This window comes from Magnolia sinica, chromosome 7 (genome assembly GCF_029962835.1).
Source record: "Magnolia sinica isolate HGM2019 chromosome 7, MsV1, whole genome shotgun sequence".
Lineage (NCBI taxonomy): Eukaryota > Viridiplantae > Streptophyta > Magnoliopsida > Magnoliales > Magnoliaceae > Magnolia > Magnolia sinica.
In genome coordinates, this window is record NC_080579.1 from 79,671,658 (window position 1) to 79,685,051 (window position 13,394).

Consider the following 13,394-nt stretch of genomic DNA (forward strand, 5'->3'; position numbering starts at 1 on the left):
AAACATGTTATGTGTAAGGATGTGACTAGTGACAACAACGAAGAAAAATCAATATAAGTAAACATACATGAGAAGATAAGTATAACTTAGAAAGAAAAATAATTGCTGAATTTATATAAAATTTTATTTCAAAAATAGTCTTACCCGTATGTAATCCTCCTAAACATCGTCCGGAGCGGTCACTATCTTCAAGTCATCGTCCCATCCAAACCTACTAGCGTTTAGGGTGTCCCGAACCTCGAAATACAGCCTCTTCAATGTGTGGAGGCTATTCCCAACATGTTTCTCTTGAACTGATATTCCTATTGTACTCATCACAGTCTCCATGACTATTTTGTAGGTCTCCTTCTTAAAACCATTGGCACTCTTTCGGCCATTTGCAACAACATCTATCAGCGTATCAATAAGACAGTCATCCATTTCATCTGTCCAGCGCATTACACCACTTGACGATCCATTTCCATCAGGTGATTTTAATTTATATTTCCTCGACGTCCTTCGTGGTGTAACACACGGGTCTTGATCAGTTTGTTTTGTTGGGGTGGATTGGTTGTTTAATTTGTTTGGTGACATTTTCCTATCACTAACTTCAATTATTTACAAATAGTGATATGAACAGATTTAACAAGCATTATATCCTTGCATACAAGTCATATAATAAAGGCAAAATTCTCACTAAGATGAAGGGAGATACATACATTTCAGACATGATACAAAAGTTGAAAGAGAGAATAATCATATTTTCAAACATCCAAAATGATGCTAATCTAGACACATGCTTATAGATAACTAAGATTACAATCACATATTTCTATTACCTACTACAAAATGATAATTTAGCATGCGATTATCATACTTTACGACTCACAGGAAGAGATTCATTCCGCATCCTCTCAGCAATATTGTCTCGAAACATCACCCATTCATCCTTTTCACGTTGTGTGACATTACCCTCACATGGTGACAGATCTACACTCTCTGTTACATTCATTGAGGTGACCTCATCTTCGAGTAAACCATCTCCTCTAAATAAATGGATAAAGTTGTGTAACACACAACATGCGATCACTATCTTCACTTGTGTTATAAAGTTGTATGGTAGAGCTAATTTGAGGATCGAAAACCGAGCTTTGACTACTTCAAATATCCGCTCAATAACATTTCGTAATTAAGCATGTCAGTAGTTGAAAAGTTCTTTCTTATTCAAAAGATTGCGTGTCACGCCCCAAATTCAGAAACCAGGCTCACAGAATTTTCGATCTCCGAATCCGGTGCCGACAGCCTCCGTAGTACCCCATTCTCGGCTCCCGACACCCATATGCCGGATTCCTATCCTGGGATCCTATAAGGAGGATTTTTAGTATGATTTTTTTTGAACGGTTGATCTGTTTAGGCGATTACACATTTTGTACATGATATCAAGGTGATGAACCTGTTTGATATATCACACATATTATGGTGCACTAGCTCAATATTAATGAGGGAAACAATAGCAACTCCAACAGCTCTTGCATGCATCCAAAAAAAGTGTAAGTCATCTATATGAGCAAACCACAGCTCGTGAGTCTACTGCGTGCCGGGAGTAAAACACGGCTTATCAGGGCACTCCCGTAAAGACATCCAAAACAACCATAGACATGTTATCAACCGAGCATGTTATCATATGTGAGCAGTTTGTCAATTAAGAATGTCATATAACTGCATAGGTTATTATGAACATGACATCTATAATAGGCATATCACTCAACAAGTGACCATGAATCATTAAAATAGTCAATCATTATGAACAAGATAATAAAATTTCATTTTCTACTCTATGGCGTACAATGGAAAGGCAATGGCAAAGCTGGCATGTGGAGTCATAGTAAGCCAAATGTCATATGCTGAGGATGCAATGCAATATGCAATTCAAAAGAACTAACAAGCTGGAGTGTGTAGTCGGGATGATAGTACGTGGTATCACAAGCTGTGGGGTTCATCACAAGGGACTTCTATCCAAACCAGTCCCATACCTAAATTTGGATAGCTAGACTCAATGTGGCAAACTCCTGATCTCAGGTTGGTCGCGCGCCCCAACCGAAATCTTGGCCATTGCGAAGATACACATAATGATTTGGTTGCGCACCACCAGCCCGAGTGGATAGTGGATGGATGAATGAATGAGTCAAGTACTGAGTATGCAACTGCTGCACAGTAGCCCGCTAACCACTGGTAGCTCGCCTAGGCCCTTAGGCCCCGCCCACATCAGTGTCCACCCACATGTGCTCACTCACGTGAGCAACAGTGACGGGATGTCATCATATCAATACCATACATCTCTGGGATCATCACCGGGGTCTAGTACAATGCTGTCAGCTATACCAAGGTTATACAATGCAAGGCATGAATGCTATCTGCCGTATCAAGGCTATGCGATGCAAGGCATGAATGCTATCTGTCGTACCAAGGCTATGCGATGCAAGGCATGAATGCTATCGGCCACACCAAGGCCATACGATGCGATGCAAGGCCTACATAGCCAATGTCATATGCAAGATGCAGCTCAAGCATACCAATCCACATATCAATCCAGCTCATCTCTGGAGCATCATATATCAGTACAGTTCTCTCTGGATAATCACCGGGGTCTAATACACTATACACCACATTGCCGCCCTACACTGGACACACAACCGTGCAAGTGGAAGAGACCTCACTATCCTCCTGACTAGTAGTCTGCCAATATCTACCCGTCACGTCGGTAGCGGACTCATTTACGAGCTGGTCAGACTCAGCCTAGCAATTGCCCCCACCCTCAGGCGGGTAGGTCCATACCCCCTTCCAACCGACCAAGACACAGTGGGAGACGGGGCATCTTGGTATTCGACCCTCATGAGCTCATGCATGCACTCGGTCTAAGCATTGGAGCATCCTCCATTGTACCATAAGGGTTTGGGGACTTTCACCCTGGGACATCCATTCGATGTTCAATCCTGCCATTCACGTTATATCTGCAGAGGCTATAACCCTGATGTCACTAGGGCATACAGTAATCATAATCACATAATACAAGATGCATGAGTCACTCAATCCAAACATGCATCAATCCTACGCATACCGTGCGCTCATGTGGGACAACTCTGCCTATTAGGGAGTCTCATAAACAACTTGCCCAATGACATATGCAATGATCAACCACATCTCATATCAAGCATGCAGATGATGTGCCTAATAATTATGAGGGCCCAATGATTTGGGTTAGCCCACTAAGAGGAGATGAGAATGGGCCTAACAACGGGCCTTAGGGAGGGGTACAATGCGGATATTTAACCATCATTGCCCTTACAATGTGGACATTTAACCATCATTGCTCCCAAGGCATTGCCCATTTTAATACCAACTAGGAAGACGAATGGGCATCATAAACATCTTTACATACATCATGGAGGAATCACACATCACAATTGGGCCTCATATGCATCACATTGAGCCTCACACAAGGGCCTCACATACGTCACATTGGGCCTCGCTCACGGGCCTCATATACATCACTTTGGGCCTCACACAAGGGCCTCATATACATCACATTGGGCCTCACTCATGGGCCTCATATACATCACTTTGGGTCCATTGGGTACCATTTGGACAAAATCCAAATCAAACAAGAGCTAAAGCAATGAAAAGCAGAACATCCATATTGGAGACTGCAATACTTGAAAATGAAGCACGGGCACCTAAAATTAAGCAAACAGATTTAAATGTTAAAAAGCCAAAAACACCAAGCTCTTTTGCAAAATGACCAAAAACCACTAAACTGCATGAAGATATAGCCAAATGCAAAGGCAGTCTGAATCTAAGACAAATGATTGGTGCTCATCTTTTCTTGGGCAATAAGAACCTTCTCACTCCCATTGATAATAAAGTATCCGCCTTAGTCATATCATATGGACATTCCCCAAGTTCTGTTAGATCTTTTTCTGAGTTTTGGGTACAACGTACAATAACTAGACCGCACAACATTATAGGAACCCGAAACATAATACCAGTATAATAAAGGAAACAATAAGCATATAGAATATGCATGAGATAAATGTGAAGCATGTGAAGCATCTTCCTCTTCCTCCAGTTGACCTTCCATTTTAGTTATATTTGAAGCATCTTCCACTTCGAACTCTTCTGCTTCCTTCGGCTGTCCGTCCATTTCAATCATATTAAAATTTCGTTGGTCTAAAATATTCCTGCAAAATGATAATAGCCTGGCAACAGATATAACTGTATCAGCAACTTGATGAAGACCTAAATCATTTTGTTTAATATACTTCATCAACAGAAAAAAAATAAAAAAAATAAAAAAATCAACGAACATGGAAGCATGTGAAGGATGCCATCTTGTACTAAAAGCAGAATTGAATGGATTTTCAAACTAATCACAAACACAATATAAAGATATAGACGCTTTTTTTAATCTTTTTTTGGGAACAGTAACATGAATTGCACTTTAATTGCAAATCTCAAAAGAAAAGAGATAGTGTGTGTGTGGCAAGAAAAACACATGTTGCTGCTCCTTGAAATGAAAGGAACACCTCAAATATTCAAATTCCAAAATAGAAACGTGTTAACCAATACACACACATGTGTGTGTGTGTGTGTGTGTGTGTGTGTGTGTGTGTGTGTGTTAGCAAGACAGAATAGGAAACAGCACCTCTCTCTAGCTTCATTGCAATTATGTACGTTAGACCTAGGCCCAACCTGCATGTTAGAGAGAGAGAGCGACAAAGCATATCCTCAGTAAAACATCATAAAATTCCAAGCAAAGCAAATCCGTAACAAGAGACACCTACTTGGGCATCTTGCTCTTCTTTTACAACAGGATTTAGCACTTGGGTCTCCCATACACTTTTCAATCTTCTTATTGTCGAGTCCTACGCAAATGCAAAAAATACCATCAAAGTACTTCCATTAATCATAAATGACATACATAAAAGTGAAAAGGGGAGAAACAATATCTATAGAATCTGTTTCTTACCCATCAAACGATATTAAACTTACCAAGAGATTTGATGACAACATCTGCACATTCTCTATTGTACTTTTTCTGCATCTTGGGGCATCTTATTTGAAAATCAGTTACATAATCCCGGCCGGGCCACTAAACATTTTCAGACCCCGCAGAAGGAGTCCCAATGTCAACCAGTTAGTTCTTGAAGGTAATAGTAATGCGGGGGTATTTTCCCACCGGGCTCGAGTGGGGTTGCCTGTGGGATGCAGGGACACACTCGAGGTGGGTGGCTCGTGTGAGGCGGTACCCATGTGATTTGGGGCCCAAGATGGGGGTTCGGCCGAGGTCCTAACCCATGAGATGTGGGGCCTGGGCTATGAGATAAAGGGATTAATTCACCATGCTCTAACAGTTCGAGCTTTTAAAGCAAGTGGTTAATTGTCTTGCATCAAATTCTCGTGTTCGAGACTCCTCACAAAGGGTGATTAATGTAGGGGCATTTTCACACCGGGCTCGAGTGGGGTTGCCTTTGGGATTCAGGGATACACTCAAGGTGGGTGGCTCGTGTGAGGTGGTACCCATGTGATTTGGGGCCCACCAGGGGGATTTGGCCGTGGTCCTAACCTATGAAATGTGGGGCTTGGGCTATGAGATAAAGGGATTAATTCGCCATGCTCTAACAGTTCGAGCTTTTAGAGCAAGTGGTTACTTGTCCTGCATCAAATAGCCTTCATTACAACATTCTCAGCCTGCAGACAAGGCTGCAACTCTGGCCGATAAGGAAGAGCTCCCCTGCTCACATATCCCAGCCCATAAATCTCATGATAGCGCTATAGATAGTCCTCATGCTTGGCAGAACATGGACGGGTTGTTGTTGAAGGAGCTTACCAATGTATTAACAATAAGGTTCTAAAAGGCAATTATACGAGTGAAGCACTCAGCTGTTGCAAGGGAATGGAAACGAACCTGCTGTTTGGGAGATTCTTCAAGGGAAGCACTCAGCCTAACCAATTTGCTTGAACAAGTATGATAAGAGAAACTATGAAATATGAACGCCATATTAAAGATTTCAAAATAGTTGCCCATCCAACGAAATCATATAAAGCTCATCTTCATCTGCAACAAGCTCAAAGGTTAACCAGCCATTAACAAAATAGTTATAGCCAAAAGAGAGAAGGGTAGAGAGTTCATGGAGACAGATTTTTTCACAGTTCATATACATGAAATTTCAATTGGGATTAAGTTAGGAAAATAAAATGTTGCAGAAGGTATGGCCCTTGATATATCAACTTCTAAAAATATTTACACCAAAATTTGATTGTCCATTCAATATAATGCCTTATATAAGTTACGTGTACATCATTAGTACTTTGTAATCATCTACAATATTTCTCTAACCCATCAATGTAATCCGATCTTGACTTGGCTACCTTCCCATCATGCTTTTGACACAATCTAACTCACGCACATTTTCTTGAAAATGCACACAAAGGAAGCATCACCATTTAACAATCTTGCCATATGAATAATCAACTGTGGGGTATTTTTGATTTATCATTGCAGCAATCCATATGCTTGCACGATTTGGCCAGGCACAAAGCCAATCAAGCCAATCTTAGTGTTAACTCATCTTGGTTACCCTATAGAATATACATGAGATAAACATGATATATGAATGCCATGAAGCTGAAAGAATGAAACATGCCCAAAATCCACATTCATTAGCCACTGATTTTGTTGCTGAAACCACAGTTACCCAATTCGTTGCATTTGAGCCTGGACTGTGAATTAGTTCGAGCAACCTAATTTGCAGTTCAGGTTGCTTGGATTGGATGATATTAATCGAATCAAATCTTCATGGTCCAATTCACAAATTGGCCATGGAGGATGGATCTACAGCAACTCCAAGGGATGACAGCAGATGGTGGAGTTCAAAATGGCAGGTCTGCAACTCCATGATGGAAGGCAGATGGCTTTATCATCTTCCTTTGCTTGGAAGGGAAGAAAAAGAGGAAGAAGAGCTATTTGATAGTTTGGCAGGGGATGATGGTTGATAGTTGATACACACTCAAAAACTATAGGCATGTCAAAAACCAAACTCCTAATGAACCATTCAAATTATACGACCACCATAGACAAAACATGGACCATGAAATTAACTTCATAAGGTTGAGTGGTTCCAAAAAAGCAAAGGAGTTGAATGTGTACCAACATTGCCAAAATTGAGGTGATTCTAATGTTTTTTGAATAAGCTGAATAAACTTGTAACGATGGCATGAAAAACTAAAGGCATCTTAAAGTGGTAGCATTCAACACTAACATCAACCAACAAATAAACTGGCTTATTTTAATGATTAATTAAAATAAGCAAGAAAATATTAAAGTACACAATCCTTTAAAAGAAAACATTAAAGTACAAAGGTGAATTACCTGTTCCGCAAGACTTTCACTGAATGTAGTTTATTGCAAGACCAAAAGCAAACTCTGTAGTGTTTGATAACCCACACCAACAAGTGATTTAAATGCAGCCTGCACAAATTTCAGCTTAAGTCCTCATAAAATATCAATTAGCGGCTTCTTTCAACCAACATTTATGGAATATTTTGTTTTCTTCAACGAGGAAACAATGACAAAGGTTGGTGAAAAGAGTAACAAATTCTTGAGGAGAAAATAAAGTGATGATGGATGATTAATGCTCCAGTTGCGATTACATTGGATGACCGCAAGATCTCATCTTCTGTTCGAGGAGTCGGAGGCACAGATGTTACTGAAAAGTGACTTTAAACAAGGCAAACATTGGCCCCAAGATTTTTATTTTTTTTAAAGCAGGCATATATTACTGCACAACATCTATTCAACATAATCTCATCACACAACTCAATTATAGAGTAGCTAAAGTAGAAACCCATTTTATATGGTTCAAATTCCTCAAGGTAGACCAATGACATTTTGTTCAAAAGAAAGGACTTAGATTACCATTACAAATAACACCATTATTTTCAAAACCGATAACAAGCCCAAATCACGAAATAACATATTGCTCACTTCTTTTGAGCTCTAGCAGTAAAACTGATTTTTTTTCACAATGGACATGACTTGATTTTGCAGAATTTAGTGACTTCTTATCGTTCCTCTGTGGCATCAATGGTTCCAGTCCTGTCGTACTGAATTACACTGGCCAGAGTTGTGGGACATATACCATTACCGGCACGGACCTGAACTATCCAGCCATCACCATAGCCTTTCTAAACCAATCAAGAACAGTTCAAAGAATGGTCACCAACATGGTTGTAAATGAGACTTACATCGTTGGTTGTAGTTCCCCTTTTGGAGTTTCAGTTTCAGTGACACCCAATCGTTTTTTCATTGGTAAAGGTCAGAGGCAGATCTTGACTGTTGTTTTTAATGCCACCATGAATAGCTCCATTGCAAGCTTCGGAAGAATTGGGATCTATGGGAGCAATGGCCACATATCGACTGTTCCATTATCTGTTATTTCAAAGATTGCATCTAACATGACTAATAGCTGAAAAAGATCTGTTGCTGCTGATTTATTTTTTTATTCTTTCCTATTGTGTGTAAATGTTGAAGCATCTTTGTAAAATGTAGCTCCAATGGATTACTTAAAGAATTCAAATAAATTGATTACGTTTCAAATAAATCTGATCCACCAGGTGCATCTTGCATAGCATACACGGGTTTTCATTTTCAACTTGTAGGGCCCAATAGTTCGGGTAATCCAGGCAATTGATCTGTTACATCCTATTTGGATGGACCATTCTCCAAGATTGGAAGAACCCAGTGACCAATATTGGGATTTTTTTCACTTGAATGTGGAGCATTGTTGTATCTCTTCTTAACTGTCTATCTATCGCAACACATTGAAAGGCCAAGATTGTTTCCCTAGTATATTTTTTAGAGCATGGTGAGCAACTCCCTGCACTAATGAGGGCAAGACAGTACTCATCCACTGTATGTGCAGGATCGATCTGAATAGTTCCAAAAACCTTCTATATTGTATCTGGGGCCCACCTCATTTTTTTATATACCATCCAGTCCATTCAAAAGATGGAATCCATCATAGGAAACCCAAAGGGATTTCTAGTTAAATAAAAGAGACCATAGCAGTTAGTCAAGTTACAAAACTGAGAAGAGAAACTAGACTTCATAGTTAGGGATTAGACAAGACAAATCCCTAATGAGGAATTCTACAATACAAATCTCTAAAAAGGGATTCGACAATGCAAATCCCCAACTAGGGATTCGACAATACACATCCCTAATTAGGGATTTGTATACCCTAATTAGGGATTCGACAATGCATATCCCTAATCAGGTATTCTAAATTGCAAAAAGCAACAGTGAGAATGGAAAAACCATACATCATACCTGAGAATCCGAGATTTACGAGCAGCAGAAGGCCGAATTGTAGCCAAGGGCCGAGGAGATAGAGATAGATGAATAGGGTTTTGAGAGAGAGAGAGAGAGAGAGAGAGAGAGAGAGAGAGAGAGAGAGAGAGGAGCAGCGAGTGAGAGTGATAGAGGGCTAGGGTTTTGAGTGAGAGAGAGAGAGAGAGAGAGTCGGGGGCATGGCAAGAGGGAGTGAGTCACGGTTCTAGTTTTTTTTTTTTTTTTTGGTATTTATATGTCACCTTTGCCCCCTCTTGGTTTTTTCTAGCGCCGGCAAAGGTTAACCATATGCACCCGTTTTGCCCGATTTTCTTGTAGTGAGAGTGCATGTGGGATTGGCAAAGCTCTCGCTTTTTTTTTTTTTTTTCCATAGTTATCAAAGTGTTTGCTGTGGTATGATGCTTGTTTTTTTTTTTTTAGTGTTCCTGTAAAATAGTCATGGGAAGCTATGCTCCCTATGTTGTGTTCTCATTCCAAAACAGGCACCATACCACTGCTGTAGTATATGTAACTATTTAGAAAATCATGCATCCTTGTAGGAACTGAAAAACAAAGTAATATAGTTTAATACGTATATACTATGCATGTGTATTTTACTTCCATCCTTTTACAATATTGCATCTTTCATCATGCTTGAGTGACATTCATTTGATACAACCATGCTGGGGATCTCAAAGAGCTAAAATGTGATTTTGTGCATGCTACTTGGATTGAATCTAGCTGTTTATATTGTGAGAAAGGATATGAATCTTAGCAACGTTGTTTTTTTCTTAGAAATGAGGAACTCTGTCCTCGTACATGTAGTAACACATATAGGAGATCCACTGTTCAACTCTTGCATTGTGCAGTAGATGGTTGTATCTCAAAGATGATACCAATCAGACTATTGGTTGATTTCTTTTTAGACACCCACAAGGAATCCTCAAAAATCCTCCAGTTAAATGCTTGGTGTTGATTTGATTTTTTGGGTTATTATCCATCCATGGCAGGGACTGCTGGATGAATGTTCTGGATCTCATGTATAAAGTGCTTAATATACTTCCCCATAAACAGTTTTGTGGAAGTCAATATTATTTCTCATGTAAGCTTCATACACAGGAACTTAGAAATGGTACCTATGTCATGTATGAAGTCAAATAAAACCAAATAAATTGTGGGACCCGCAGTAAATTAGAATAGTCTGACAAGCCAAACCTCTGATTCATGGACACTTTTTTATTTTTAAATCAGACTATTGGATTTTTTCATTTTTAAACGTCCAACAAATGTACAGCAATATTTTGTCAATTATGCACCTAAACTGGTATCAAAATTTGGATAACTTAGTCTAATTACTTGTTTCCTAAGTATAAATTTCTCAGTAATTTTGAACTGCCTGTGTATCATTCATCACACTCTGCCATAGTATCAAAGCAAACTAAGAGAGAGAGAGAGAGAGAGAGAGAGATCCAAACTTTTTCTGATTTCATTTCTTTCAACATAGAACATGCAAATTTGCATGAAAAAAATGCTACCCAAAAATACAAACCGTTAAAAAAAAGCCCAATTAAATCAATCAATGGGGTTTCTCCCATGAACAAATAAAAATGATATTTAAAACCCCAAAAGTGACAATGCAACCCTCACAAGTGTAATTTGGATATCAAACTACCCTTAGGTTGGAACCATCAATCTCTGTGGGAGATAAAAATATCATTCCCCATAAATACAAAATGAAGGCAAAAAAATAAAAAAATTACTAATCAAAATCACTGCATCCTCACCCATATTCCAGGGCTGGGAATCCCTGCATGCACAACAAACAGCATGTAGTAACCAGGCGGTGCGATCGCAGCCGTTGGCGGTCCAATTGCGTTCACCTGATACATCAAGGGCGGTGCCTGCACCACCTGCGTCACCTTCAACACCAGCAATCTCTGATTCATCGCGGTAGAATGCGTTGTGAATGACGGGGCCAGCATTGTAACGGACAGTCCAGATTGCGGCATGTAGGACGTCAATAAAAAATTGATGGTGATCGTCTGGCCATATGATAGGAGCTGGTGGGGCACAGTGAATGTGATCTGTGGCCTTAACCGAGCGTATTGCATATCAAGGTAGGGCGGCGAAAACGCTTCGATGCTGAGCTCTGTCGGGTAATCTACGCCAGTGAAGTTGTAACGCATATGAGGGTTGCTGCCCCCAACGAGGATCCGACCGTCGGGAAGCACAACAGCTGATGAATGGTATAGCCTAGCTATTGGCGATGGACTTAGGATCTGGAACCGGTGGCCCACCGGATCAGATGGACAATAAAGAACGGGTGTGGTGATCGGGTTCCGCGCCAGCTCCCACCCCGATGTGCCATTGGCTGCGCCATTTATGATCAAGACATCGCCTGTGGGGAGCAGCAGCATGTCTCCCATGACTCGGGCCGTCGGCATTTCTTCCATTTCCCACTGGGCCTCAAGATCAGTGACTCTCAGCCGTCCACAGCTTGATAAAGCTGGCAAGAATGTTCCGTTCTCGGCCCGCTTGAATGCGCCACGTGGCGCCCCGCCACATACCATCACCTCGGCTATCGGGCCATCAACACCATCGATATCATCAAGATGCAGCGGGAGCAGTACGGATGATCCAGAGCTGGGGAAATTCCGTGGGTCCCGCCCTGGGATAGGTGGATACTTCCTGACCACACGATTGTTCATGTAATCGAATCTGATCGCACGATCATTTGCAAAGATGAATAGACTCCCGTCTGGTAGCAGGTGCAAGAACGGGTAAAGATTGTTCTCGTCGACGTCCCGTGTCTCTATCAAGAACCGAAGCCAGTAATTCGATGGCTCGGAGGAGTTCCTCGGAAAGAATTCATAACTGAATTGTCGACGTCCACCTACGATGATCACCCGTCCATCTTGCAGAATCTGATTTGTGGCATACCAACGACGGACAGAAAGATAGTGGGGTTTCTCGATCCAATCGCAATCTTCAAATAGTGGGCCACCCACACATGGGGCGAATGTGCGAACCACGCGTTCCCCGTCATTGTATCCGCCGGTCTGTACGAAGGTGCCGTTGGGAAGAACAGAGCCGGATGAGCACCGCGTGTCAGTCTGGACGGTGAGAGGACGAACGGTGTTGGATTGAACGTCGTATGTGAGGGAGTGGGCAGTGCAGTCGATCTTGAGGGCGGTATCGTTGGAGTCCAATCGGCATCGACCCTCAGGGAAATAGAGATTGGACGGTCCGAAATCGGTGCGGTCGAACATGACGACTTGGTTGGTGTAGATGAGCTGCATGTGCATGGCTGAGATGCCAATGCTCTTCTGCAGGAGGCGCCATTCGCCTGTTGCGGGAAGCTGTTGGGAGAGGGATGGGATTGTTGAAAAGATGAAGAGTGAGAAGAAGAAGAAAAAGAATGCACGATTTTCCATGAGAACGGAAAAAAGACTCAGAGCGTTTGAATGGTTTTCTTGAATTTTGGAGGAAAAAGAGGAATTGGAGAGCAGAGTAACAGGAGTGTAACGAGAGGAGGAATTGAATCGTTGGAAGAAAGTATTTAAAGAGGGCGACTCCTTCATATGCCGCGCACAAAGGGTTGAACGCAGATATGAATATTGACCGTTGATTATCTTCTTTTTAGTACATGGGTGTCCCATCTGTGGATCTTACTGTTCAGATTTTCCTGTAATGTCATTTATGGGTGTGCTCACCTGTTGAATGGTCCAGATCTCTCGCACATTTGCCACGAGATAATGATTACCATGAAGGTGTGCAGTTATCATGTTTGTTAATCCCGCGGGAGTACGAAAACAGAATGTATAATCCTTTCTTTATTTTTCATATGTGGACGTGGAGTTCTTGCTCGCCTGATCCAAACCGTTCGTCACGGTGAATGTGCATGCCAGGAAATCTTCAATGGTTAAAGTTTAGAATTTCTATTTATATACTATTAATGGATGGTTAAGATGAGAAAAGCGGCAATGGTCCACGTTCAACTGAAAAATGCAAGCAGATTGGCGGAGGA

At 41.2% G+C, this 13,394-nt stretch overlaps 1 protein-coding gene across 1 annotated transcript; it reads right to left on the reverse strand.

The window, feature by feature from the left end:
- Positions 1 to 11,136: 11,136 nt before the first annotated feature.
- On the reverse strand, positions 11,137 to 12,735 carry LOC131251497 (aldehyde oxidase GLOX-like). Its single transcript, XM_058252247.1, has one exon. It carries the CDS (start codon positions 12,670 to 12,672, stop codon positions 11,137 to 11,139), a length of 1,536 nt encoding a protein of 511 aa, XP_058108230.1. The 5' UTR covers positions 12,673 to 12,735.
- Positions 12,736 to 13,394: the final 659 nt, after the last annotated feature.

What these genes read in the sequence shown, in the direction of transcription:
- LOC131251497 (XM_058252247.1), bottom strand. Translation starts at nt 12,672, where the DNA reads ATGCACATGCAGCTCATCTACACCAACCAAGTCGTCATGTTCGACCGC.